Source organism: Callithrix jacchus, chromosome 22 (assembly GCF_049354715.1).
Source record: "Callithrix jacchus isolate 240 chromosome 22, calJac240_pri, whole genome shotgun sequence".
NCBI classification, from domain to species: domain Eukaryota; kingdom Metazoa; phylum Chordata; class Mammalia; order Primates; family Cebidae; genus Callithrix; species Callithrix jacchus.
This window is the reverse complement of record NC_133523.1, coordinates 34363133-34388651: the sequence shown is the minus strand read 5'-3', so window position 1 is coordinate 34388651 and position 25519 is coordinate 34363133. Positions and strand designations below refer to the sequence as shown.

The following is a 25519-nucleotide window of genomic DNA, read 5'->3' as shown; positions in this document are numbered from 1 at the left end:
AGTAGACGATGGCAGGAGCGATGGCGGCAGGAATGGTGGCTTCTCGCAGACTCCGCGACTTGCTGACCCGGCGTGAGTCACCTTTTGACTTGTGGGGGTCCATCGCGCTGTCGTGCTGTCATAGCAGCTGTAGGACGGGGAGGTCTATCCCGGGTCACAAAGGGCCCAAGCCCCCTAAACTCAGGGATCCCTGTGCTCCCTTCTGAAGGGCTCCTTAATTCTTTTTTTTTTTTTTTTTTTTTTTTTTGAGACTTAATTTTGCTCTTGTTGCCCAGGCTGGAGTGCACAGGCACAATCTGGGCTCACTGCAACCTCTGCCTTTCGGGTTCAAGCGATTCTCCTGCCTCAGCCTCCCAGGTAGCTGGGATTACAGGCATGCAACACCACGCCCAGCTAATTTTTTGTATTTTTAGTAGAGATGGGGTTTCATCATGTTGGTCAGGCTGATCTCCAGCTCCTGACCTCATGATCCGCCCGCTTCAGCCTCCCAAAGTGCTGGGATTACAGGCCACCGCACCAGGCCAGGGCTCCCTAATTCTATAGACCCGTGTCTTGCAGTCCAGGGTCATCAAAAGCTCTCCCTTTCTCCCCAGGACTGACAGCCTCCAACCACCCGGGCCTCGGTATTAGCCTTCGCCTCACTGGCTCCTCTGCACAACAGGAGGCCTCCGGAGTAGCCCACGGTGAAGCCCCAGACCACAGTTATGAGTCCCTTCGTGTGACATCTGTACAGAAACATGTTCTGCATGTTCAGCTCAATCGGCCCAACAAGAGGAATGCCATGAACAGGGCTTTCTGGAGGTCCGACCTGCAGATCTTGGAAGCCTGCCTGCACGGGGAGGTGGGGGCTGTGGGACTGGGCGAGAGTGGAGAGTGGAATGTGGGCAGGGGAGATGGACATGAGGACAGGGTATTTCCCACCCCATCTGTAGCCCTTTACTCATTGCTTCACAGAGAGATGGTAGAGTGCTTCAACAAGATTTCAAGAGACGCTGACTGTCGGGCAGTGGTGATCTCTGGTGCAGGAAAAATGTTCACTGCAGGTACTGGACTCTCCACTCTTCATGCCCACGCTACCAGCCTTCCTAGCTCCTGGCAATAGACAGTAGGGCAGCGCTTCTTAATTAGGGTTTTAAGCAGCTTCTAACTTACACTTATCAGTTTTTTTTTTTCTGAGACAGAGTCTCACTCTATCGCCCAGGCTGGAATACAGTGGCGCGATCTCGGCTTACTTCAACCTCTGCCGCCCGGGTTCAAGCAGTTCTCCTGCCTCAGCCTCCCGAGTAGCTGGAATTACAGGTGCCTGCCACTGTGCCTGGCTAATTTTTGTATTTTTAGTAGAGATGGGGTTTCACCATCTTGGCCGGCTGGTCTTGAACTTCTGACCTCATGATCCACTCACCTAAGCCTCCCAAAGTGCTAGAATTACAGGTGTGAGCCACCGCGCCTTTTTTTTTTTTTTTTTTTTTTTTGAAATGGGATCTTGCCCCTTCACCCAGGCTGGAGTACAATGGCCTAATCACAAATCACTGTAACCTCAAATACCTGGGCTCAAGCAAGCCTCTTACCTCAGCCTCCCAAAGTGCTGGGATTACAGGCAGGTGCCACCACAGCCAGCCCTATCATTTTTTTTTAAAGGCCTAATTTAAAACATTCAAATATAAAAATTAGTCCAACAGAACATGACGGGATCATAGCTCTGAAATCTGGGTTTCATCCTGGATCTCTGGCCATGAATAAGGTGCTTAACTTCTCAGAGTTTATGTTATATAATATAATAACATGCTTTCATGCAACTATTCAACTCACGAACTGATTTCCAGTTACATGTCAGTTAGATCTTTGGATTGACCCACTGGTCTGTTCTTCAGATTGGAGAATTTCCACTGATCACAGGTGCTAACTCTTCCTCCATCTCTACCCTCCTGTGAAGCACATCCAGTGATTTTTTTTTTTTTTTGAGACGGAGTTTCGCTCTTGTTGCCGGGGTAGTGGCCCGTTTGTTAAACGTGCACTCTGAATGAAGAGACCCTCCCCCAAACAGGCTTTGTGTGAGCAACATGGCTGTTTATTCATCCGGGTGCGGGTGGGCTGAGTCCAAAGAGAGTCAACACAGGATGGTGGGTTAGGAGTTGCTTTTATAGGTTTGGGGTAGGGTGGTGGAAAGTTACAGAAGTTACAGTTCAGGGTGGCTTTTGCGAGCTGGGAGGGGGTTGTAGGGTCTGGAGTCACAAGGTTGACCAGGGTCGGTCACAAAGTCCAGTTGCCTTATCAGTTGAGGTGGGAATAAGGAATACTAGAGCATCTCAGAGTTAATTAGGCACCGAAGGGGTTGATCATTCTTCACCTTTTCGTGGTTTTTCAGCTACTTCAGACTTTCCAGTTCCAGGAACTCATCTGGAGTGTACGTGCAGGTTAAAGAGATTACCATGGCATAGTCCATGGTGCAGTCAGTCAGCCTAAGAGACCTTAAACAGCGATCTTGGCTCACTGCAACCTCTGCCTCGTGGATTCAAGTGATTCTTCTGCCTCAGCCTCCCAAGTAGCTGGGATTACAGGTGCCCGGGAGCATGCCCCACTAAATTTTCTATTTTTGGTAGAGACAGGGTCTCACCATGTTGGCCAGGCTGGTCTTGAACTCCTGGCCTCAAGTGATCTGCCCACCTCGTCCTCCCAAAGTGCTGGGATTACGGGCATGATCCAGTGTGCCTGGTCAGTTATATATTTTTTTATTTGTCATGCAGATTTTTCTTTCTGCCATTGAGCATAATGACTGATTTAAAATCTTTGTCACCTAATCTCAACATCTGGGTCATCTTGGGGTCAGTCTCCTTATCTTTTCTCTTAAAAATGGCTCTCACTTCCTGTTTCTTTGTATTTTGAGTTAGTTTGGATTGTTTCCTGGATACTGAGATACCGCAATAAGATGTGGATACTCTGGATTCCATTATATAATTCCAAAGAGTGTTGAGTTTCCTGTTTTGGTAGCTTAGTGGGAGTTAGTATTTTGGGTTTTTCTGTTTTTGTATTTTATTTTATTTTTTCTAGAGATGAGGTCTTTCTATGTTGCCCAGGCTGGTCTTGAACTCTTGAACTCAAGCAATCCTCCTGCTTGGGCCTCCCCACATGCTGGGACTACAATCGTGAGCCACTGTGCCTGGCCTCATGCTGACTTACGAACCATGCATGTACTCCCAGCAAAAGATTTAAAAACTAACTCTTCAGCCTGGGCGACAAACTGAGAAATGAGCTGGGTGCAGTGCATGACCACATTCTCAGCTACTCTGGAGACTGAGGTGGGAGGATGGCATGAGCCAGGGAGGTCAAGACTGCGGTCAGATGTGATTGTGCCACTGCACTCCAGCCTGGGTGACGGAGCAAGAGCCCATCTCAAGACAACAGCAGCAAAAGCAAAAACATAAATCCCCCAGCAAGAGAAGTGGGCAGAGTTGAAACACAGAATTCAGGACTCCTCACCGGGGCTCTCAGAGCACAACTTCAGTCTGCCCTCAGGCTAAAAGCTTTCAAAACACCGAGAGTGGTATGCCACTCTCTTCCTCTTCCTTGTAAGTGGAAACTCCCTCCAGAATCTGCACAGTGCCTTCAGGTAATTGTTTGTTTCTTTTTCTTTTCTTTTTTTTCTGAGACAGAGTTTTGCTCTTGTTGCCCAGACTGGAATGCAATGGCGTGATCTCAAGGTCACCACAACCTCTACCTCCTAGGTTCAAGTGATTCTCCTGCCGCAGCCTCCCAAGTAGCTGGGATTACAGGCATGTGCCACCACATAATTTTAGTAGGGATGGGGTTTCTCGATGTTGGTCAAGCTGGTCTCGAACTCCCAATCTCAGGTGATCTGCCCGCCTTGGCCTCCCTAAATGCTAAGTGCTGAGATTACAGGCGTGAGCCATCATGCCTGACCCAGTTGTTTGTTTCTTGTCCAGCCAGAATATGTAGTTGTCTGTGGAAGGGTTGGCCCTTGAGGACTAAACCAGAAGCAAAATATTTCATACACTGATTTCTACACAGGGCTCAGCCCAGTGCTGGGAACCTGGTCATGACTAAGACAGCCCCAGGCCCTGCTGTCATGGTGTTTCCAACTCAGTGGGCGACACAGACGGTAAACTCTTTCTGTTTTGTCCATTAACATCTTCAAAGGTCCCTTTCTTTCTTTCCCTCCCTTTTCTCCCTCCCTCCCCACAATTCCTCCCCTTTCCTTCCCTTCCTTCCCTTTCTTCCCTCCCTCCCTCTCTCCCTTTCTTTTCTTTTCTTTTTTAAAAAAGACGGGGTTTCACCATGTTAGTCAGGCTGGTTTTGAACTCCCAACCTCAGGTGATCCACCTGGCTTGACCTCCAAAGTGCTTGGATTACAGGCGTGAGCTACCACACCCAGCCTCTTTTTTTTTTTTGAGATGGAGTCTTGCTCTGTCCCCCAGCCTAGACTGCAGTGAAGCTCACTGCAACCTCCGCCTCCCAGGTTCAAGCAATTCTCCTGCCTCAGCCTCCTGAGTAGCTGGGATTATAGGCACATGCCACCGTGCCTGGCTAATTTTTGTATTTTTAGTAGAGATGGGATTTCATCATGTTGTTCAGGCTGGTCTCAAACTCCTGACCTTGTGATCCACTGCCTCAGCCTCCCAAAGTGCTGGGATTACAGGCATCAGCCACCATGCCTGGCCCTTTCTTTTTTGAGACAGGGTCTCCCTCTGTCACTCAGGCTCAAGTGCAGTGGCACAATCTTGGCTCACTGCAGCCTCAGCCTCCTGGTCTTAAGCCATGCTCCCACTTCAGCCCTTGAAGTAGCTGAGACCACAGGTGTGCACCACCATGCACAGCTAGTTTTCTCATTTTTTGTAGAAGTGGGGTCTTGCTGTGTTGCCCAGGCTGGTTTCTAACTCCTGACCTCAATGGATCCTCCCACCTTGGCCTCCCAAAGTGCTGGGATCACAAGCATGAGCCATCGTGCCCGGCCTCCTCCTTTCTCTCTGAATCTCTGTCTGTTCCTCCTTTTGTTCACTTGTTCATTTGACAAACATTCAGTGACACAGTCCAGAGTCAGAGCCCCCACCTGGGTGCTGGAGATGTGGAAATGGTAGGCAGCCCCCATTCCTGACCCCTTGCTCTCATAGAGCTCATGTCTGAGAATAGAAAGGTGGGGCTCCTTTGTGGCTGTGCCAGGCCCAGGTCCTTCATCTTTCAGCTCCCAGCGGAATGCAGCCGTCTCATCTTATTCTCAGCAGCAAGACCCTGAAGGCTCGAAAGAAGAAACTCCGGGTCATGCCATGACCCAGTGATAGAGTAGAACTACTAATTAGAGGAAGAAGAAGTTGGCCACGATTCTGTAGCACTCATGGTGTGGCAGGGCCCTTTCTAAGCACTTTAAACATATTAATTATTTCTCACCACAGCCCACAAGACAGGTTCTGCTATAAGCTCCATTTAAAGATGAAACAGAGCCAGAGGGAGCAAAACTTACCCAATTCTCACAGCTTGTAAGTGGCAGAGCTGGGATTTTGGAACTCAGGCTGCCTGGCGATACAGTCCTTGCTTTCTTGTTGTTGAGACAGAGTCTCTCTCTGTCGCCAGGCTGGAGCGAAGTGGAGCAATCTCAGCTCACTGCAACCTCCGCCCCCCAGGTTCAAGTGATTCCCCTGCCTCAGCCTCCCAAGTAGTTGGGACCACAGGCGTGCACCACCACACCCAGCTAATTTTTGTATTTTTAGTAGAGACAGGGTTTCAACATGTTGGCCAGGCTTGTCTCAAACTCCTGACCTCAGATGATCCTCCTCAGCTTCTGAAAGTGCTGGGATTACAGGTGACCATGCCCAGCCTCATGTGCAGCTAATTTTTTCTTTTTTTATAGAGGGGAGGTCTTGCTATGTTGCCCAGGCTATTCTCAAAATCCTAGCCTCAAGCGATCCTACTGCCTCTAACTTCCAAAGTGCTTGGATTACGGGCAGTAGCCACTGCTCCCAGCCCCAAAATGTATTTTTTTTTTAATTCATTTGTTTGCCTTCCCATGAGGACGGGACTGTTGTGTGTATTGGACACTTATTGAGCAGCTCGTGTGTGCCAGGCCCCGTTCTAGGTACAGGGTCTATGCAGTGGACAGAAAGACAAAAACTGCATTTTCAGAGCTCACGTTCTAGAAAGGGAGTCAAGGCCTCAACAGATGAGGGCATAATTATAGGATGGCAAGCTATGCAGCCTGGAGATAAGGCAGAGTCAGGACGCGGAGCATGGGGCCACTGTTCAGCCAGGTTTTGGGGCGCCTTTCTAAGGAGGTGACCTTCGAGCTGAAGGAAGTGATGGAGTCAGATTGAGGCTGTTGAAGAAGGAAGGATGGTTGTCAGCCCAAAGATCCTTGGCTCCCTCCCTATCCTCTGGGTTTTCTTTCCTTCTGAGACAGAATCTCACTCTATTGCCCAGGCTGGAGTACAGTAGCACTATGTCAACTCACTGCAGCCTCCTCCTCCCAAGTTCAAGAGAGTCTCCTGCCTTAGCCTCCTGAGTAGCTGGGAGTATAGGCGCATGCCATCACACTCAGCAATTTTTTTTTTTTATGATGGAGTTTCGCTCTTATTGCCCAGGCTGGAGTGCAATGGCACGATCTCGGCTCACTGCAACCTCCACCTCCCAGGTTCAAGTGATTCTCCTGCCTCAGCCTCCCAAGTAGCTGGGATTACAGACACGTGCCACCATGCCTGGCTAATTTTTGTATTTTCAGGAGAGAAGAGGTTTTACCATGTTGATTAGGCTTCATGGTCTTTTAACTCCTGACCTGGGGTGATCCACCTGCTTTAGCCTCCCAAAGTGCTGGGATTAAAGGTGTGAGCCACCACGCCTGGCCGATTTTAGTATTTTTAGCAGAGACGGGGTTTCACCATGTTAGCCAGGATGGTCTCCATCTCCTGATCTCTTGATCCACCTCCCAAAGTGCTGAGATTTGCATGCGCACGCGCACACACACACACACACACACACACACACTGTTGGGGGCGAGTGTGCTCAACCTAATAGGTTGGGAACGGTGTTCATGCAAGGTGAAGTCATGACCAGGACTTTGCATTTGTTCTAAGAGTGACAGGAGGGAAGAAGAGGGTCTGTCTGACCCAAGAAGGTGTCCACTGGCTCCTGGCTGAGTGTAGGGAACAGACTGGGGACACGAGTGGGAACAGGGAGAGCAGAGTGGGTTCATGGAGAACAGCTGGTGGAGTAAAGTCAGATTCAGGATCATCTTGAAGTCGGGGCCACAGAAATTGCTGCATTCTGACATGTTTCTCATCTCAGGAAACATCGCCACCGTTGACTCCATTGCTCACGCCACAGACCTTGAGTTCCGGGCTGTCTGGCATATTGAGGGAAGAGCATGGCCTCTGGAGCCAGCTGCATGGTTCCAGGTTTAAAAATCCCACTTCTGGCAGGGAGTGGGAGCTCACACCTGAATTCCCAGTGCTTTGGGAGGCCAAAGTGGGAAGACTGCTTGAGCCCAGGAGTTCAAGACCAGCCTTGGCATAGTCCCAGCCACTCAGGAGGCTGAGGCGGGAGGATTGCTTGAGCCTGGGAGTTGGAAGCTGCAGTGAACCATGATTGTGCCACTGCACTCTAGCTGGTGTAACAGAGTGAGACTATTTATATTAATGAGTTAATTAAAATAATTCACTACTCATCAGCCAGTGTGATCCCTTGGGCAAGGGCTTAACCTCTCTGTGCCTCAGTTTACCTGTTGGTAACACAAATAGTAATAGGACCTGGCTGGTAGGATTGCTGTGAGGATCCAGTGAGTAATGACTTAACAAGTACTAGCAACCGGGCGCAGTGGCTCAAGCCTGTAATCCCAGCACTTTGGGAGGCCGAGGCGGGTGGATCATGAGGTCAAGAGATCGAGACCAGCCGGGCATGGTGGTGCGTGCCTGTAATCCCAGCTACTCAGGAGGCTGAGGCAGGAGAATTGCCTGAACCCAGGAGGCGGAGGTTGCGGCGAGCCGAGATTGCGCCATTGCACTCCAGCCCTGGTAACAAAAGCAAAACTCTCCGTCTCAAAAAAAAAACAAGTACTAGCTTTTCTTTCCTTCTCAGGCCACATGCAATACCTCACCAAGTCCTGTGTGAGTGGCTTTTTCCACCTTGGTGTTCGAACCCGCTGTGCCTGGGTTCTGACCAGTGGTTGGGGCAATGGGTGGGGGCTGGGAGCCTAGGTGAGCTCCCTCACACCTTCTCACCAGGTATTGACCTGATGGACATGGCTTCCGAAATCATGCAGCCCAAAGGAGATGATGTGGCCCGGATCAGCTGGTACTTCCGTGACCTCATCACTCGATACCAGGAGACCTTCACCGTTATTGAGAAGGTGATTCTAGGGGGCTGGAGGGCATCCCTCTCCATGCCCGCCTCCCCTGGGCCAGCCCTGACACCACTTTTCCTGTTCCGTCTCAGTGCCCCAAGCCTGTGATTGCTGCTGTCCACGGGGGCTGCATTGGTGGAGGTGAGTCTGCGACTGTCCTCCTGCTCAGGTGCTCCCTGGGTCCGGCTGCTGCCCTGATGCCGCGGCCACTGGCATCCAGCCTCAGCTCTGTCAGAGGCTCAAACTGTGTCCCAAGAGGCAGCAGCTCCATGTCTCAGGAGCCGGGAGTGGTTCTGGTGGTCATTCAGCGTCCCTGGCCTCTACCTCCTAGGTGTGGACCTTGTCACCGCCTGTGACATCCGGTACTGTGCCCAGGACGCTTTCTTCCAGGTGAAGGTGAGTCATCCTCCTGAGCTCCTGCTTAGAGCTGCGCAGTGGGGTGGGGTTGGGAGGCTGGAGTGAGCCCTGAGGGCTTCATGGAAGAGTCAGAGTTGAACCTGACAAAGTAAGACTTGGCCATAGAGGAAGTCAAGACGTGAAGTTGTGAGTGGGTAAGGTATGGGGGCGGGGGTTAAGGCTGGCAGGTGCCAGAGGCAGGGGTTGCCCCTGGGGCCATAGTGGTGAGGGTGGGAGGCAGGATGGATCCGGGGGGCGCAGTAAAGGGGTCTCAGGTAGGGTGAGGAGGGTACCTCTCTGGTGATAGATAGAGCTGCTCTGAGGGAGTGGGAGGCAGGTGAATGGGAAGGTGCGCTCTGTTAGGTTGAAGGAACCTGCCCGGGTCAAGAAGCTGCCTGGGCAATGGAACAGGGCTTTGGAGGGAGTCACTGGGGCGGAGGTGGTAGTGGGACTCTGCAGTAAACATGGAATTTCCTGGACATGGGGTTGCATGGGGCACAGCATTGGGCAGAAACCAAACACTGACCGGATTCCTCCCCCAGGAGGTGGACATGGGTTTGGCTGCCGATGTAGGAACACTGCAGCGCCTGCCCAGGGTCATCGGGAACCAGAGGTGGGTGTAGAGGTTGTGGGGGCGGGGGCGTGGGTGGGGGACCTCAGAGCGACTCCCAGCCCTGAGGTGGCAGCCACCTCCTGATGCACACTCCCCACTTGCAGCCTTGTCAACGAGCTGGCCTTCACCGCCCGCAAAATGATGGCTGATGAGGCCCTGGGCAGCGGGCTGGTCAGGTAGGGGTTGGCCCTGGTGGCTCAGTGCTGGGGGCAGCCAGGCCTGAAGGGGTGGAGGCTTCTCTGGGTCCCCTTGTCTCCTTGCTCCAGAGTTCCAAGTGGCATTCTTTCTTGGAGAGGTCATTTCTCTATTGCGAGGTCAGCCCCCTGCTCCTATTGGGCTGTTTGTCTGAGGTCTTGGGCCTTCCTCCATGAGTGGCTCCTCTTCACCTGCGGGAGACTTGGGGAGAGAGCCCTTCCTAGCCCGCCTGGGCCCCAATCTCTTTCGCTGCAGCCGGGTGTTCCCAGACAAGGAAGTCATGCTCAATGCAGCCTTAGCGCTGGCAGCTGAGATTTCCAGCAAGAGCCCCGTGGCGGTACAGGGCATCAAGGTCAATCTGCTCTACTCTCGCGACCATTCAGTGGCTGAAGGCCTCAACCACATGGTAAGGCGCACGCTCCGACACAGCCCTCCTCTAACCCCAGATGACCAATCAAGGCGCAGGGTGATCGGATGCCTTATCCTGATTGGCCCCTGCTAACTTCTCACCGGTTCTTTCCCCCGCGCTCGGCACCAGGCGTCCTGGAACATGAGCATGCTGCAGACCCAAGACCTCATCAAGTCGGTCCAGGCTGCGACTGAGAAGAAGGAGTTGAAAAGCGTCACCTTCTCCAAGCTCTGAAGCCCTTGCGCCTTAGGCCCCAGCCAGGAGGCTGACCTTGACCCCTGAAAGGGAAGATGGGCGGTGACTGTTCTCTGTGCCTTCTTACCCCATCTCCCAGTTTATAACTTTATGACACTGACTTCCTCAAGCCCAAGGTCTTATCTTCACCCACAAACAATAAAGCAAAGTAAAGAACCTGGTGCCCTACTTGGAAAGAGAAGTGGGAAGGGCTGGAATGTATCTGGGGGCTCCAGAGACCAAAGCCCTGAGGGTTGGGGCTAGAGATTGGACAGATGGGATGGGTGGGATGGAGGACTGGCAGCAGGCAGGCAAGGGCCACCAGGAAGCCGGGGAAGGAGGGAGTGAGCAAAAGTCACTGAGCTGCCTCTAGGTTGCAAGGCTACCAGGTCTCCCTGCCTGCCCAGGGGTTGAGGGCGGTGTTTGCGCCCTGCCTGGCACCTCTCACTCCACAGCACATGGGATCCAGTGCTGGTGTCTGGCTGGGATTCCCATGTTACCAAATCTTGAGCCTCATTTCTTTCTTTTTTTTTTTTTTTTTTTGAGACAGAATCTTGCTCTGTCGTCCAGGCTGGAGTGCAGTGGCATGACCTCAGCTCACTGCAACCTCTACCTCCTGGGTTCATGTGATTCTCCTGCCTCAGCCTCCCAAGTAGCTGGGAGTACAGGCATGACCACACCCAGCTAATTTTTGTACTTTTAGTAGAGATGGGGTTTCACCATGTTGGCCAGGCTGGTATCAATCTCCTGACCTTGTGATCCTCCTGTCTTCGCCTCCCAAAGTGCTGGGATTACAGGCATGAGCCACCACGGCCAGCCACCTCATTTCTTTAAAACTTTGGGGTACTGGGCACATGGCTAACGCCTGTAATCCTAACACTTTGGAAGGGCGAGGTGGGTGGATGTCAGCTCAGGAGCTCACGACCAGCCTGGGAAACATGGTGAAGCACTGTCTCTACTAAAAACACAAAAAATTAGCCTGGTGTGATGGTGGGCACCTGTAATCTCAGCTACTCAGGAGGCTGAGGCAGGAGAATCACTTGACCTGGGAGGTGGAGGTTGCAGTGAGCCAAGATCTTGCCACTGCACTTGAGCCTGGGCCACAGAGCAAGACTGTCTCAAAACAAACAAACAAACAAACAAAAAACTTCCTGGTTTCTGGCCAGGTGCAGGGGCTCATGCCTGTAATCCCAGCACTTTGGGAGGCCAAGGCGGGTGGATCATGAGATCAAGAGATCGAGACCATCCTGGTCAATAAGGTGAAACCCCATCTCTACTAAAAATACAAAAATTAACTGGGCATGGTTGTGTGCTCCTGTAGTCCCAGCTACTCGGGAGGCTGAGGCAGGAGAATTGCTTGAACCCAGGAGGCGGAGGTTGCGGTGAGCAGTGCCATTGCATTCCAGTCTGGGTAACAACAGCGAAACTCCGTCTCAGAAAAAAAAAAAAATACAAAAATTAGCCAGGCGTGGTGGCACTTGCTTGTAATCCTAGCTATTCAGGAGGCTGAGGCGGGAGAATGGCTGGGAGGTGGAGGTCGCAGTGAGCCGAGATGGCACTGCTACACTACAGCCTAGGTGATGGAGCAAGACTCCGTCTCAAACAAAAAAAACACTTCAGGTTTTTTTATTCATATATCAACCCAATCTAATGACTGCCAGACGCCAAGCATTAATTTAACGACTTCTATATGCCAAGTCTTATTCTGAGCATTTATTACCTTAATGACCGAAGACTCTATGAGGTTGTTACTATTATGATTATTATGATGACTGTTATTGTTATTTTTAGAGACAGGGTCTTCATCTGTCACCCAGACTGGAGTGCGGTGGCATGATCACAGCTCACTGGAACCTTGTCACCCAGGCTGGAGTGCGGTGGCATGATCACAGCTCACTGGAACCTTGTCACCCAGGCTGGAGTGCGGTGGCATGATCACAGCTCACTGGAACCTTGTCACCCAGGCTGGAGTGCGGTGGCATGATCACAGCTCACTGGAACCTTGTCACCCAGGCTGGAGTGCGGTGGCATGATCATAGCTCACTGGAACCTTGACGCAAGTGATCTTCCTGCCTCAGCCTCTCGAGTAGCTAGGAATACAAATGTGTGCTACCACGCCCCACTAATTTTTAAAATTTTTCGTAGAGATGGGGTCTTGATATGTTGCCCAGGCTGATCTCAAACTCCTTGGCTCAAGCAGTCCTCCCAGTTCAGCTTCCCAAAGTGCTGGGATTACAGGCATGAGCCACCATACCCAACCCAAGGTTGATACTAGTTTTTTTTTTTTTTTTTGGAGTAGCTGTTGAACGTTGGACTCACTGCTAGATCTTCTTATTTGGTTTATAATTAACATACAGACTGGATCACAAATTCATTTTTAAAATATTTCAAATATTTTGATAGGTATTCAATACTTGTTTCCTCTGTTTTGTTTTGTTTTTTTTTTTTTTGAGCCTCTGTCACCCCGGCTGGAGTGCAGTGGCAGATCTCAGTTCACTGCAACCTCCACCACTCAGGTTCAAGCAATTCTCCTGTCTCAGCCTCCAAGAAGCTGGGATTAAAGGCACCCGCCACCAGGCCTGGCTAATTTTTGTATTTTTAGTAGAGACGGTGGTTTTGCCATGTTGGCCAGGCTGGTCTCGAACTCCTGACCTCATGTGATCCACCACCTCCACCAACCAAAGTGCTGGGATTACAGGCGTGAGCCACTGCAACAGCCAATACTACTACTATCTCCATTTTACAGATGGGCACATGAGGAAATTGAGGGTAAGGCACTGACCCACTGTCAGCCGAGAAGTGGCAGAGGCAGGATTTGAACCCAGAACCTCTGGCTCCAGACATTAGTAATCTAAACCACTCTTCCTACAGTACAACATACCTGGTAAAGACGTGCAGTGGGCATGCAATCAATGTAAGTCTCTTCACAGTTGCTGGGAGAGGCAGATACTTGAGGTTCCGCCCCACATCCTCCTCTTCCGCTGCCCAGCTGTCCTGGGTCACTCCAGCAGCCCTGCCCTGCCCTGCCTGGTCTCACCCTCCCTCTGCCAACAAAAGCCTGGGCAGGGCTTTATGGGCTCCGATAAGGCTCTGATGGGGTGAAGTTCATCAGCACTTCCTCTTTGTAGGGGGGCCTAGGGGAGGGGACCCAGCTGATTTGGGTCCTGGCTGATCACTAGGGAAGCCGGCGAGGGAAGAGAGACTAGGGTGCGCTCTAGGAGAAGCCAAGGGCCTGAGAGTCCCATAAGAGGGGCCCTGTAGATCCTCCCCCGCCAGCCACGCCCTTACCTTGGGTATAAGAGCCACCCACTGCCTGCCATATGCCACCATCTCCCACTCCTGCAGCTCTTCTCACAGGACGAGCCACCAGCCCAGCCTGGAGCGATGGCCTTTGTCCCTGCACCGGGCTACCAGCCCACCTACAACCCGGTGAGACGCTGGCTCAGGCCCCCACTGCCCCGCAGCTCCATCCACACCCCCTGATGCCGATTTTCTTCACCCTGCTCCTGGGGGGCCCCATCTGACCCTGGGGTCTCATTTACCCAAAGCTGACCCTGACCCTTCATTTACTCCCACCCTGACCTCGGGCTGTCTGTGTCCAGGTCTAACTGTTGGCCCTCATCATCTTCAACCTGGTCCTCCCCTGTGGTTTCCTCTCCCCTGCTTAAAGGACTGGGGGCTTTTCCGGGAGGGGTAAAGGCTGCAACAGGGAGATGGCTTGTGAGTCCCCTCACCAGGCCTCTTCTCCAGACGCTGCCCTACTGCAAGCCCATCCCAGGCGGACTCAGAGTGGGAATGTCTGTTTACATACAAGGAGTGGCCAGCGACCACATGAAGCGGTAAGACCCTCCCCGAGCCAGGCCCGGCTGGCAGGGGACTTCCAACAGGGTGCTGTGGGCCTGGTGGGTTGGGGGCCTTCTGCCCTTACCCCGCCCTGGTGGGGAAGGGACTCTTTGCTGCCCCACCCAATAGCCAGAGACCAGCCTAGGGGAGATCAAGCGTGAGGACGTGAGGGCCAGAAGGGTCAGGGAGGGCTCACCGTGAGAGGCAACCCCTGAGTTGAACATTGGACTGAAACTGATGGGTGTGGTGTCAGGAATTCTGATCACGGGCTCAGAGCCAGGTCTCCGAGTTCAAATCCCAGCTCTGCCTGCCACTCCCCAGCTCTGTGTTGGTGAAAGTGACTATACCTCTCTGTGCTTCATTTTCTTTCTTTTCTTTTCTTTTCTTCTCTTTCTTTCTTTCTTTCTTTCTTTCTTTCTTTCTTTCTTTCTTTCTTTCTTTCTTCTTTCTTTCTTTCTTTTTCTTTCTTTTCTTTCTTTCTTTCTTTCTTTCTTAGATGGAGTTTCACTCTTGTGGCCCAGGCTGGAGTGCAATGGCGCAATCTTGGCTCACTGCAACCTCCACCTCCTGGGTTCAAGCGATTCTCCTGCCTCAGCCTCCCGAGCTGGGATTACAAGCACAAGCCACCACACTGGCTAATTTTTGTATTTTTAGTAGAGACGGGGTTTCACCATGTTGGCCAGGCTGATCTCCAACTCCTGACCCCAAGTGATCGGCCCATCTCAGCCTCTCAAAGTTCTGGGATTATAGACGTGACATCTGACCCAGTCTTTTTTTTTTTTTTTTGAGACAGAGTTTCGCTCTTGTTGCCCAGGTTGGAGTGCAATGGTGCGAACTCCGCTCACCGCAATCTCCACCTCCAGGGTTCAAGTGATTCTTCTGCCTCAGCCTCCCAAGTAGCTGGGATTACAGGCGTGCATCACCATGCTCAACTAATTTCGTATTTGTAATAGAGACAGGTTTTCTCCATGTTGGTCAGCCTGGTCTCGAACTCCCCATCTCAGGTGATCCACCCACCTCAGCCTCCTAAAGTGCTGGGATTACAGGTGTGAGCCACCTCACCCAGGCTGAGTCTTAGCTTTTTAAAAAGGACCTTAACAGAGTAATAATAATTGGCCTCACAGGATTTTTTTTCCTTAGAGAAAAAAAAAATCTTGCTCCATTGCCCAGGCTGGAATGCAATGGCACAGTGTCATAGCTCACTTCAGCCTTCGACTCCTGGGCTCAAGTGATCCTCTTCCCTCATCTTCCCAAGCCGATGGGACTACAGGCATGCTCCACCATGCCCAGCTAATTTATTTTTAAATTATTATTATTATTTGTTTTGTAGAGACAAAGTCTTGTTATGTTGCCCAAGCTGGTCTTGAACTCCTGGGCTCAAGTGATCCTCTAGCCTTGGCCTCCTAAAGTGCTGGGAGGATTAGGCACTGGCGTGAGCCACACTGCCCCACCTGTTATTTATGTACAGTTTACTTCTTCTTCACTGAGTGCCCACTTTGTGTCCTGTCACTAGGGATGGAGGAGTGAACAGGACAGAGCTCCCTGCCCTCGTGGAGCTGACACTGTAGTAGGGGAAACAGATAAAAAATAAGTCCGGGCCGGGTGCGGTGGCTCTCGCCTGTAATCCAGGCCGAGGCAGGTGGGTCACTTGAGGTCAGGAGTTTGAGGCCAGCCTGGCCAGCATGGCAAAACCCCATCTCTACTAAAAATACAATAATTAGCTGGATATGGTGGTACATGCCTGTAATCTCAGCTACTCAGGAAGCTGAGGCAGGAGAATCACTGGAATCTGGGAGGTGGAGGTTGCAGTGAGCTGAGATTGCACCACTGTACTCCAGCCTGGGCCCAGCAAAAGGCTCCATCTCAAAAAAAAAAAAAAAGGCCGGGCGTGGTGGCTCACACCTATAATCTCAGCACTTTGGGAGGCCAAAGCAGGTGGATCACGAGGTCAAGAGATGGAGACCATCCTGGTCAACAAGGCGAAACTCCGTCTCTACTAAAAATACAAAAATTAGCTGGGCATGGCGGTGCGCACCTGTAGTCCCAGTTACTCGGGAGGCTGAGGCAGGAGAATTGCTTGAACCCAGAAGGCGGAGGTGAGCCGAGACGTGCCATTGTACTCCAGCCTGGGTAATAACAGCGAAACTCCGTCTCAAAAAAAAAAAAAAAAAGGAGAGGCTGTGAGTGGGAACCTGCACCCCCAGAACTTGGGCCCCCTCCACACTGTGGGCCACAGTGCCAAGGTTGCCCTTCAGAGCTAGTGCTGTGGTCTGGGCCAGGGAGCCACCCAGCACCAAGGGGTGGCACCAGGGGAACCAGCCCTTCATGTCCCGCCAGGTTCTTCGTGAACTTCCTAGTGGGGCAGGACCCAGGCTCAGACATCGCTTTCCACTTCAACCCGAGGTTTGATGGCTTGGACAAGGTGGTTTTCAACACGCTGCAGGGCGGGAAGTGGGGCAGCGAGGAGAAGAAGAGAAGCATGCCCTTCAAAAAGGGCGCCGCCTTCGAGCTGGTCATCATGGTCCTGGCTGAGCACTACAAGGTCTTTGTGCTTTCCCTCTTGTTTCCTGAGCTGGAGTGCAGTGGTGCCATCTCAGCTCCCTCTCTCCCTCCTTCCCACTCTCCCTTCCTCCTTCCCTCTCTCCCTCCTTCCTTCCTTTACTTTCTTTTTTTTCTTTTTCTTTTTTTTTGAGACAGAGTTTTGCTGTTGTCACCCAGGCTGGAGTGCAGTGGTGTGATCTCAGCTCACTGCAACCTCTGCTTCCTGTATTCAAGTGATTCTCCTGTCTCAACTTCCTGAGTAGCTGGGATGACGGGCGCCCACCACCATGCCCAGCTAATTTTTGTATTTTTAGTAGAGATGGGGTTTCACCATGTTGCCCAGGCTGGTCTAAATCTTCTGACCTCAGGTGTTCTGTCCGCCTCCGCCTCCCAAAAGTTCTGGGATCACAGGTGTGAGCCACTGTGCCCGGCCCCTTCCATCCTCTTTCTTTTTCCTTCCTCTCCTCTTTCTTTTCCTCCTTCCCTCTCCCTCCCTCCCTTCTTTCCTTTTCCCTATCCCCACTTTTGTCAAGTTTTTTCTTTTCCTTTCCTGCCTATTTTTAAAATCCTCTCTTAGCTCTTTTCCTTAATCCCATTACCTTACTGCAGAGAACCTTGGAATACATTTCATGTGTATTTCCTCCTATCATTTTGTGTTTTTGCAAAAGGTGTACTTTTTTTTTCTTTTTTCTTTTTTTAATATACATATATTTTAAAATAGAGATGGGGTGTCACCATGTTGGCCAGGCTGGTCTCAAACTGCTCACCTCAGGTGATCCACCCATCTCAGCCTCCCAAAGTGCTGGGATTACAGGCGTGAGCCACCGCACCCAGCCACCTTTTTTTTTTCTTGAGACTGGGTCTCACTCTTTTGCCAGGCTGGAGTGCAGTGATGCAAACAGCTCACTGCAGCCTCAACCTCCCTGGGATCAAGTGATCCTCTCACCTCAGCCTCCCGAGTAGCTGGGACTCCAGGTGCACACCACCATGCCGGGCTAATTTTTGTGTTTTTGTAAAGACGGGGTCTTGCTATGTTGCTCAAGCTGGTCTTGAACTCCTGATCTCAAATGATCTGCTCACCTGGGCCTCCCAAAGTGCTGGGATTACAAGCATGAGCCACCGCGACTGGCCAGTGAGCAGACTTTTGACCCTAGCTTGACCTCTGAGCTGTGGACTCCAAGGTTCCTGATGCTAAGGCTTTCCCAGCTCATCCCCAAGACTTTCGACTCCCAATGAGAAAGATCCCTGTTCCCTTCTTCCTGGTTTTTTATTGTTGTTGTTGTTTGTTTGAGACTGAGTCTCAAATTGTCGCCTGGGGCACTGTCAGCCGGGCTGGAGTGCAGCTGCGTGATCTCGGCTCACTGCAACCACTTCCTGGGTTCAAGCGATTCCCCTGCCTCTGCCTCCCCAGTAGCTGGGATTACACCCGCCTGCTCCACTAATTTTTGTATTTTTAGTAGTGACGGGGTTTCACTCTGTTGGCCAGGGTGGTCTCAATTTCCTGATCTCAAATGATCCGCCCACCTGGGCCTCCGAAACTGCTGGGGTTACAGGCCTGAGCCACTGGCCCGGCCCCTGCTTCCTGTTTCTACTGTCCCAGGATCCTGTGTGCTGACTCCTGACGGCCATCCCTGCCCTCCAGGTGGTGGTAAATGGAAATCCCTTCTATGAGTACGGGCACCGGCTCCCCCTACAGATGGTCACCCACCTGCAAGTGGATGGGGACCTGCAGCTTCAATCAATCAACTTCATCGGAGGCCAGCAGCCCCCACCACCCCAGGTATGAGGGGTCCCGTCCCTTCTTGCAGCCTTCCTTTCTGAATTCAGTTCCACATTGATTTCTTTTTTCTTTTTGAGAGAGTCTCGCTCTGTTGCCCAGGCTGGAGTGCAGTCACGTGATCCTGGCTCACTGCAACCTCCACCTCCCAGGTTCAAGCAATTCCCCGGCCTGAGCCTCCCAAGTAACTGGGATTACAGGCACCCACCACCACTCCTGGCTAATTTTTGTAATTTTAATAGAGACAGGATTTCGCCATGTTAGCCAGGCCAGTCTTGAATTCCTGGCCTCAAGTGATCTGCCCACTTCGGCCTCCCAGAGTGCTGGGATTACAGGCGTGAGCCACCATGCCCAGCCGGGTTCCACATTCATTTATTCCCCAAGCATCTCCCTCTGCTGAGTGATGCCAAGAACACAGTGATGATCAAGGTAGCCCGCTGGGAGACAGACCCATCACTGCGAGGGATCAGGGCCAGGATGGGGAGGCCCAGGCTGAGGGATCAGGGACAGGATGGGGAGGCCCAGGCTGAGGGACTGGGGCCCAGGCAGAGGGATCGGGGCCAGGATGGGGAGGCCCAGGCAGAGGGATTAGGGACAGGATAGGGAGCTGGGGGAGGGCAGACAGAGGGGTCAGGCTCTGGGCTAGACAGTGCTGGAGATAGGAATGGCTGAGACATCTCCGTGCCCCGACCTCACTGGTCACAGACAGGGCATCAGAGAGCGACACCCAAGAAATGGTCAGGGTCGTGACAGGGAGGGCACAGGCAGAGGGGTCGGGGCTGGGGTTCGGAGTATGCAGGAGGTCTCAGAAGCCAAAAGGAAGGGCTTGGCTTGTCATGGGTCAAGAAGGCAGGGCTTCCTGGAGGAGGAGGAGGTGTGTAAGGTGAGTCAGGAAGCGAGGATAAGGAAGGGCAAAGAACACACAGTAGTGAACAAATCCCCAAGAGGTTGCTTGACATCATCGTTAAAAATAAAATACAATGCAAGTAAGTTTCTTAATTTTATTTAATTTTAATTAATTACTTTTTTGGGGGGTAGGGTCTGGCTCTGTCACCCAGGCTGGAGTGCAGTGGTGCAATCACAGCTCACTGCATTCTTGACTTCCTGGGTTCAAGTGATCCTCCCACCTCAGCCTCCTGAGTAGCTGAGATTATAGGCACATGCCACCATGCCCAGCTAAATTTTAAATTTTTTGTAAAGACAGAGGGGAGGAATCTCCTTATGTTGTCCAGACTGGTCTTGAACTCCTGACCACAGGTGATCCACCCACAGCAGCCTCTCAAAGTGCTGGGATTACTGGTATGAGCCACCATACCCAGCCTATAAGGGTACTTTTTTGTTGTTGTTAAGATGGAGTCTTGCTCTGTTGTCCAGGTTGGACTGTGGTGGCAGGATCTCAGCTCACTGCAACCTCCGCCTCCCAGGTTCAAGCAATTCTGCCTCAGCCTCCCAAGTAGCTGGGATTACAGGCACCTGCCACCACACCCAGCTATATAAAGCTACTTTTAAAGGCCCTTTGGTGGGGGGGGGGGGTTGGGGGGGCGGGAGGCGGCGGGTGGCGGCGGGTGGCGGGTGGCGGGTGGCGGGTGGCGGGTGGCGGTCGCGGATCGCGGTGGCTCACACCTATAATCCCAGCACTTTGAGAGGCCGAGGCGGGTGGATCATGAGGTCAAGAGATCGAGACCATCCTGGTCAACATGGTAAAACCCCGTCTCTACTAAAAATACAAAAATTTAGCTGGGCATGGTGGCGTGTGCCTGTAATCCCAGCTACTCAGGAGGCTGAGGCAGGAGAATTGCCTGAACCCAGGAGGCGGAGGTTGTGGTGAGCCGAGATCACGCCATTGCACTCCAGTCTGGGTAACAAGAGCGAAACTCTGTCTCAAAAAAATAAATAAATAAAAATTTAAATAAAAAATAAAAAAAATAAAGGGCTTCAGAATAGCTGGCTGAGAATAGAAATCAAGGCAGAAAGGAGTTAATTACAAAGAGAGAGAGAGAGAGAGAACGTTAAAGGCGTTAGGCTTGGGAGGCCGAGGCGGCCAGATCACCTGGCGTCAGGAGATCAAGACCAACCTGACCGACACAGAGAAACCCTATCTCTACTAAAAATACAAAATTAGCCAGGCGTGGTGGCAGGTGCCTGTAATCCCAGCTACTCAGGGGGAGCTGAGGCAGAAGAATCACTTGAACCTGGGAGGTGAACCGAGATCACGCCATTGCACTCCAGCCTGGGCAACAAGAGCGAAACTCCGTCTCGAATACATAAATAAATAAAAACTAAAAAAAGATAAAGGTGTTGGGCAGAAGGAAGCCCCTATGCTGAGGTGTGGCTAAGACAGAGATGGAGACAGAGACTGAGACACAGAGACAGGCAGGCAGAAATGGAGATCAAGGTCGGCGAGTGAGCATCCCAGGACAGCAGGGGGACAGCACGGGGAAGGGCTAAGAATGAAATGGGCCAGGCATTGTCCTAACGCTTTGGGGTGACTCACTGGGCATCGGCGATCCCTCACCATGGGGTGCCCCTTCCGTGACTCTGATCGGGGCGCCACCCTTTGATGCCAGAGTTCCCTGGCATGGTGCTGGTGGCGGGGGTGGCGGGCTGCCCCAGGGAAGGCCCTCGACATCTTTCAGTCATAACTCTGGGGCCCTCTCATAACTGCTCTCTCCTCCTGTACCCACAGGGACCCCAGATGATCCCAGCTCACCCTGTAAGTGCCTGCCTGTGGGTGAGGGTCCTCCCGCCAGTAGGGGTCCCTCAGCCCTGCTCACCCTCCCTGTCTTCCATCTATCATTCAGGGTCCTGGACATTTCCATCAACAGCTGAACAGTCTGCCCGTGAGTACGGGGGCTGGGAGGTCCCCAGTGGCAGGTGGGAATGGTGGGAATTGGGGTGGGGGGAACTAAGAGGGGTTGCAGCCACCAGTTGCAGTAACCCAGCACCTGGAGAAGCGCTGGAGTCTAATGGGTGTGTCATACATATCTGTTGACTCTTGGAGAATAATATTGCTTCTTCTCCCTTCACAGTCTATGGAGGGACCCCCAGTCTTCAACCCGGTATGGCTTAGGGGAAAACAGAGACAGGTGGTGGTGGGGGGGCATGGATCCCTGGGGATCCAGAAGAGAGTGGGCTGAGGGTGTTTGGGTTGGGAGGTGGGGGGAGGGTAGACAGAGTTGGGGGTCAGGGTTGGGGAGCAGAAGAGGCTAGGGATATTTTCCAGGAGGAGCGGGGACTCTCAGAACATTTGTTCTTGGCCGGACACGGTGGCTCACACCTGTAATCCCAGCCCTGTGGGAGGCCAAGGCAGGTGGATCACTTCAGGTCAGGAGTTCCAGACCAGCCTGGCCAACATGGTGAAACCCCTCTCTACTAAAATTACAAAAGTTAGCTGGGTATGATGGTGCACACCTGTAGTCCCAGATACTCAGGAGGCTGAGGCAGAAGATTCGCTTGAACCGGGAGATGGAGGTTGCAGTGAGCTGAGATCATGCCGCTGCACTTCAGCCTGGGTGACAGAGACTCTCTACAAAAGAAAATGTGTTCCTGCAAGGCTGGGCATGGTGACTCACACCTGTAATCCCAGCACTTTGGGAGGCTGAGGTGGGAGGATTGCCTGAGACCAGCAGTTTGAGGCTGTAGTGAGGCTCGATCATGCCTCCAGCCTGGGTGACAGAGTGAGACCCCATCTCTTATAAGAAAAAAAGAAAGGAAAGGGGAAGGGAGGGGAGGGAAAGAGAGGAAAAGAAAGGAGAGGAGAGGAAAAGAGAGGAAAGGAAAAGGAAATTTTTTCCCACATCTGGCTTGCTAAGCTGAGAGAGAATGGGGCCCCTCGTTCTCTTCCCTCAGCCTGTGCCGTATTTCGGGAGGCTGCAAGGAGGGCTCACAGCTCGAAGAACTATCATCATCAAGGGCTCTGTGCCCCCCACAGGCAAGAGGTATGGAGCATAGGCTAGGTGGGAGCCCCCAGCCCCTCCTTCCTCAGACCCAACAGTCTAGACCCCTCTGCCCCCTCCTCCTTTAGGGACCCAGAGATTTAGTCCAGAAGTCCCTCCCCCCTGGGCTCCCTCTGACTCCCCCTTCCCTCTCTGTCCCCAGTTTTACCATCAACTTCAAGGTGGGCTCCTCAGGGGACATAGCTCTGCACATTAATCCCCGCATGGGCGATGGAACCGTGGTCCGGAACAGCCTGGTGAATGGCTCGTGGGGATCCGAGGAGAGGAACATCTCCCACAACCCGTTTGGTCCCGGACAGTTCTTTGATGTGAGTCTGGGCTCTCTTTTCCCACCTCCTTCCAAAGACGCGGTCCTGGCCCCTGCCTCACACCCGCCCTCGCCCTGCAGCTGTCCATTCGCTGTGGCTTGGATCGCTTCAAGGTTTTTGCCAATGGTCAGCACCTCTTCGACTTCACCCATCGCATCTTGGCCTTCCAGAGGGTGGACACAGTGGAGGTCCTTGGTGATGTCACCTTGTCTTATGTCCAGATCTAATCTATTCCTGGGGCTGTAACTCATGGGAAAAACAAAGATTTCCTAGGACTCCTTTCTAAGCCCCTAATAAAATGTCTGAGGGAGTCTGATGAGAGTGTCCATTTGCTCCCTCACTACTCTTCCCTTCCTTGGTTCAGTCATGCACTTCATCTATCGTTCATCCATCTAGTCATCTGACCATTCATCCTCCCGTCGTCATAGATCTGGTTATGCCCCAAGCACGGATTTAGGGCTCATTCACTCCTCACAGCAACCCCAAGAGGTAGAAACCATTATTATCCTCCCTCTGTAACAGATGAGGAGACAAAGGAAAAGAAAACCAATGGCCCAAATTGCACAGTGCATAAGTGGCAGAAGGATGCAAATCCAGTTGGTCTGGCTCCCAAGGTTGCACACTAAACCACTATACAGCCTGTCATTCCATCCCTCCATGGCTCCATCTCTCCACTCATCCATCCCAATATGCATCAGTCTCTCCAGGTAGCCAAACAAAAGTCCATCCGACCACCCACCAATCAAACATCCTACTATCTAGACACTCATCAATCCATCTATTGGTATGATAGTTTAACTGTCCTTTCATCCAACCCTTTATCCATCTACCCATCCATTGACCTCTGCACACACCTATCTCATTGTCAATCTCTCCAAACATATAATCAATCGTATGTTCACCCAACATCCACCAGTCCATCTAGCTCTCTCTATCCTGCTGTTTGTCCATTCATTCATTCATTCAACCTTTTATCCATCGCCCATCCATCATCTTCCCCATCCGTCCAAATATCTAATCCTCTACCAGTCCATCTATTCATTCGGTCATCCTTACATCCACCTTTCATCCATCCATTCATTTCTTCATCCCTCCATTTGTCCATGTAATTCTCTGCTTTCCATCACATTCATCCATTTGTCCTCCATATGCCATTCATCCCTCCATTCACCCATTCATCACTTTTCCATCTCTATCCAATTATCCATTCATTCATCTCTTGATTATCCTTTTTTTTTTTTAGACGGATTTTTTCTCTTGTTGCCCAGGCTAGAGGGCAGTGGTGAGATCTCAGCTCACTGCAACCTCTGCCTTCCGAATTCAAGCGATTCTCCTGCCTCAGCCTCACCAGTAGCTGGGATTATCGGCACCTGCCACCACACCCAGCTCATCTTTGTATTTTTAGTAGAGAGGAGGTTTCACCATGTTGGCCAGGCTGGTCTCAAACTCCTGACCTCAGGTGATCCGCCTGCCTCCGCCTCCCAAAGTGCTGGGATTACAGGTGGAAGCCACCGCACCCAGCTACCTGTGTTTTCCACAAACTAGGATACGTTCCCACATGTCCACTGGCAGACACGGTCAAAACGGGAACGTGAGCACGGCTGGATCGCTCTCATCTAATCCGAAGGCCTAACCGCATTCACCACTTGTGCCAATAATATGTTCTTGTCGCTTAATGTTTTAAAATGTGTACCACATGCGTATGTTATCTTTACGGGGGAAAAAATAGTATTTTGAAACCACTCGACACAGCGAAATGAAATAAAAGTGAATTCATTCAGGCAGGAGCCCTGAGGACTAGGAAAACCCGGCCTCTCCCAGGCCTCCTGACCTGAGCGGGGCTCCATTCTGACCGCCCCCACCCGCTCCAGGGCGGGGCGCAGGAAGGGGCCGCCCAGCCTGAGGGTCTCAGGGGCCGAAAAACCCGGGTCCTGCACACGCCTGGGCCCCGCGGCGAACTTGAAGTCCCCACCCCACTCCAGGATCAGATTCAGGCCAGGCCAGGAACCACCTGAGCTTCCTGCGTCCGCCTCGGTCCAGACTGCAATGCGGGCGGCGGCCGCCAGGGGGTCGGAGGATCGGGGCCCACGCCCGGAGCGCCCCACCAAGGCGTGGCTCAGGACGAAGGTTCGGGAGCGACTGGCCACGAGCACCCAAGTGCAGCTTCCGCTCGCAGCCCCGGCCTGGCTCCTCGGTCTCCAGCTGAGACCTGCGGCCGCTGCAGGGCGACGGTGCGGGCTCGGCTCGGGGCGCACAGGGCTCCCAGCCCCTCCCACCCCAACCCCGCCACTACGGGGAACCCCACCGACACCCTGAACCCGGAAAGTGACACTGAGGCCGGGGCTGCACTTGGAGCCCGCTTCCCCTCCCATCACAGTGACCAGGGCTGGGCCGGGGTCCGGGCCGCCGGGGAGGGCGGAGGGCACGTGGGAATGGGGCTCGCTGCCCCACGGAAACCCCGAGCCGCCCTTCGAGTCCTCCCGCTGCGCCGCACAGCCCGGGCCGCTGCCATCGCGTCTGCCCCGAGGCTGCGCAGGCGGGTACCTGTCGGGACTCCGGGAACAGCCAGAGCCGGGAGACGCCCATGGGGCTGCTCAGCCCCACCCGGGACGACTCTGGGGGCGGGAGGCCAGGAGAGAAGAGGGTGGAAGAGATGAGGGGCAGGGGGAGAAGGGACCCGGGGATAACACGCTTTCCGCGCGTACAGTTGGGGTCCACAGGTGACCAGAAAGGTGGGATTCATTGGCCCCCTTTGCGGATGGACCCATGTTGGCGCCCCTTAGATCTGCGGTGGGGGCACCGAGACTTGAAGTGGGCACCTCCGCGCCCTAACGCCAACAGATCCGCCCACCGCATTCCCGCCTGGCTGGCTTTACACAAATGCTGTATCAGGACACGCCCCAGGC

At 52.6% G+C, this 25519-nt stretch overlaps 2 protein-coding genes and 1 long non-coding RNA gene across 7 annotated transcripts; 2 read left to right on the top strand and 1 right to left on the bottom strand.

Moving 5' to 3' along the window:
- On the top strand, positions 1 to 10362 carry ECH1 (enoyl-CoA hydratase 1). Of its 4 annotated transcripts, XM_078359302.1 has the most exons (11): positions 1 to 72; positions 594 to 801; positions 955 to 1043; positions 2366 to 2404; positions 8223 to 8347; positions 8434 to 8482; positions 8673 to 8737; positions 9280 to 9350; positions 9455 to 9526; positions 9801 to 9951; positions 10084 to 10362. In XM_078359302.1, the coding sequence occupies exons 1-11, from the start codon at positions 9 to 11 to the stop codon at positions 10186 to 10188; spliced, it is 1038 nt and encodes a 345-aa protein (XP_078215428.1). In that variant the 5' UTR covers positions 1 to 8; the 3' UTR covers positions 10189 to 10362. The 4 variants fall into 4 exon arrangements, with proteins under 4 accessions (XP_078215428.1, XP_078215429.1, XP_078215430.1 ...); XM_078359303.1 differs by lacking the exon at positions 2366 to 2404; XM_078359304.1 differs by lacking the exon at positions 9455 to 9526.
- A 1524-nt stretch (positions 10363 to 11886) lies between these two features.
- Positions 11887 to 13234, bottom strand: LOC128930827 (uncharacterized). Its single transcript, XR_008479142.2, has 2 exons — positions 13070 to 13234; positions 11887 to 12278 (listed from the first exon to the last, which is right to left on the bottom strand). It is a non-coding gene; the product is annotated as an uncharacterized LOC128930827 (long non-coding RNA).
- Positions 13235 to 13362: 128 nt separating this feature from the next.
- Positions 13363 to 22929, top strand: LGALS4 (galectin 4). Of its 2 annotated transcripts, XM_078359306.1 has the most exons (10): positions 13514 to 13617; positions 13939 to 14027; positions 16369 to 16573; positions 18215 to 18352; positions 21036 to 21062; positions 21151 to 21189; positions 21379 to 21408; positions 22199 to 22287; positions 22448 to 22613; positions 22694 to 22929. In XM_078359306.1, the coding sequence occupies exons 1-10, from the start codon at positions 13573 to 13575 to the stop codon at positions 22838 to 22840; spliced, it is 975 nt and encodes a 324-aa protein (XP_078215432.1). In that variant the 5' UTR covers positions 13514 to 13572; the 3' UTR covers positions 22841 to 22929. The 2 variants fall into 2 exon arrangements, with proteins under 2 accessions (XP_078215433.1, XP_078215432.1); XM_078359307.1 differs by lacking the exon at positions 16369 to 16573 and having other exon boundaries at positions 13363 to 13617.
- Positions 22930 to 25519: the final 2590 nt, after the last annotated feature.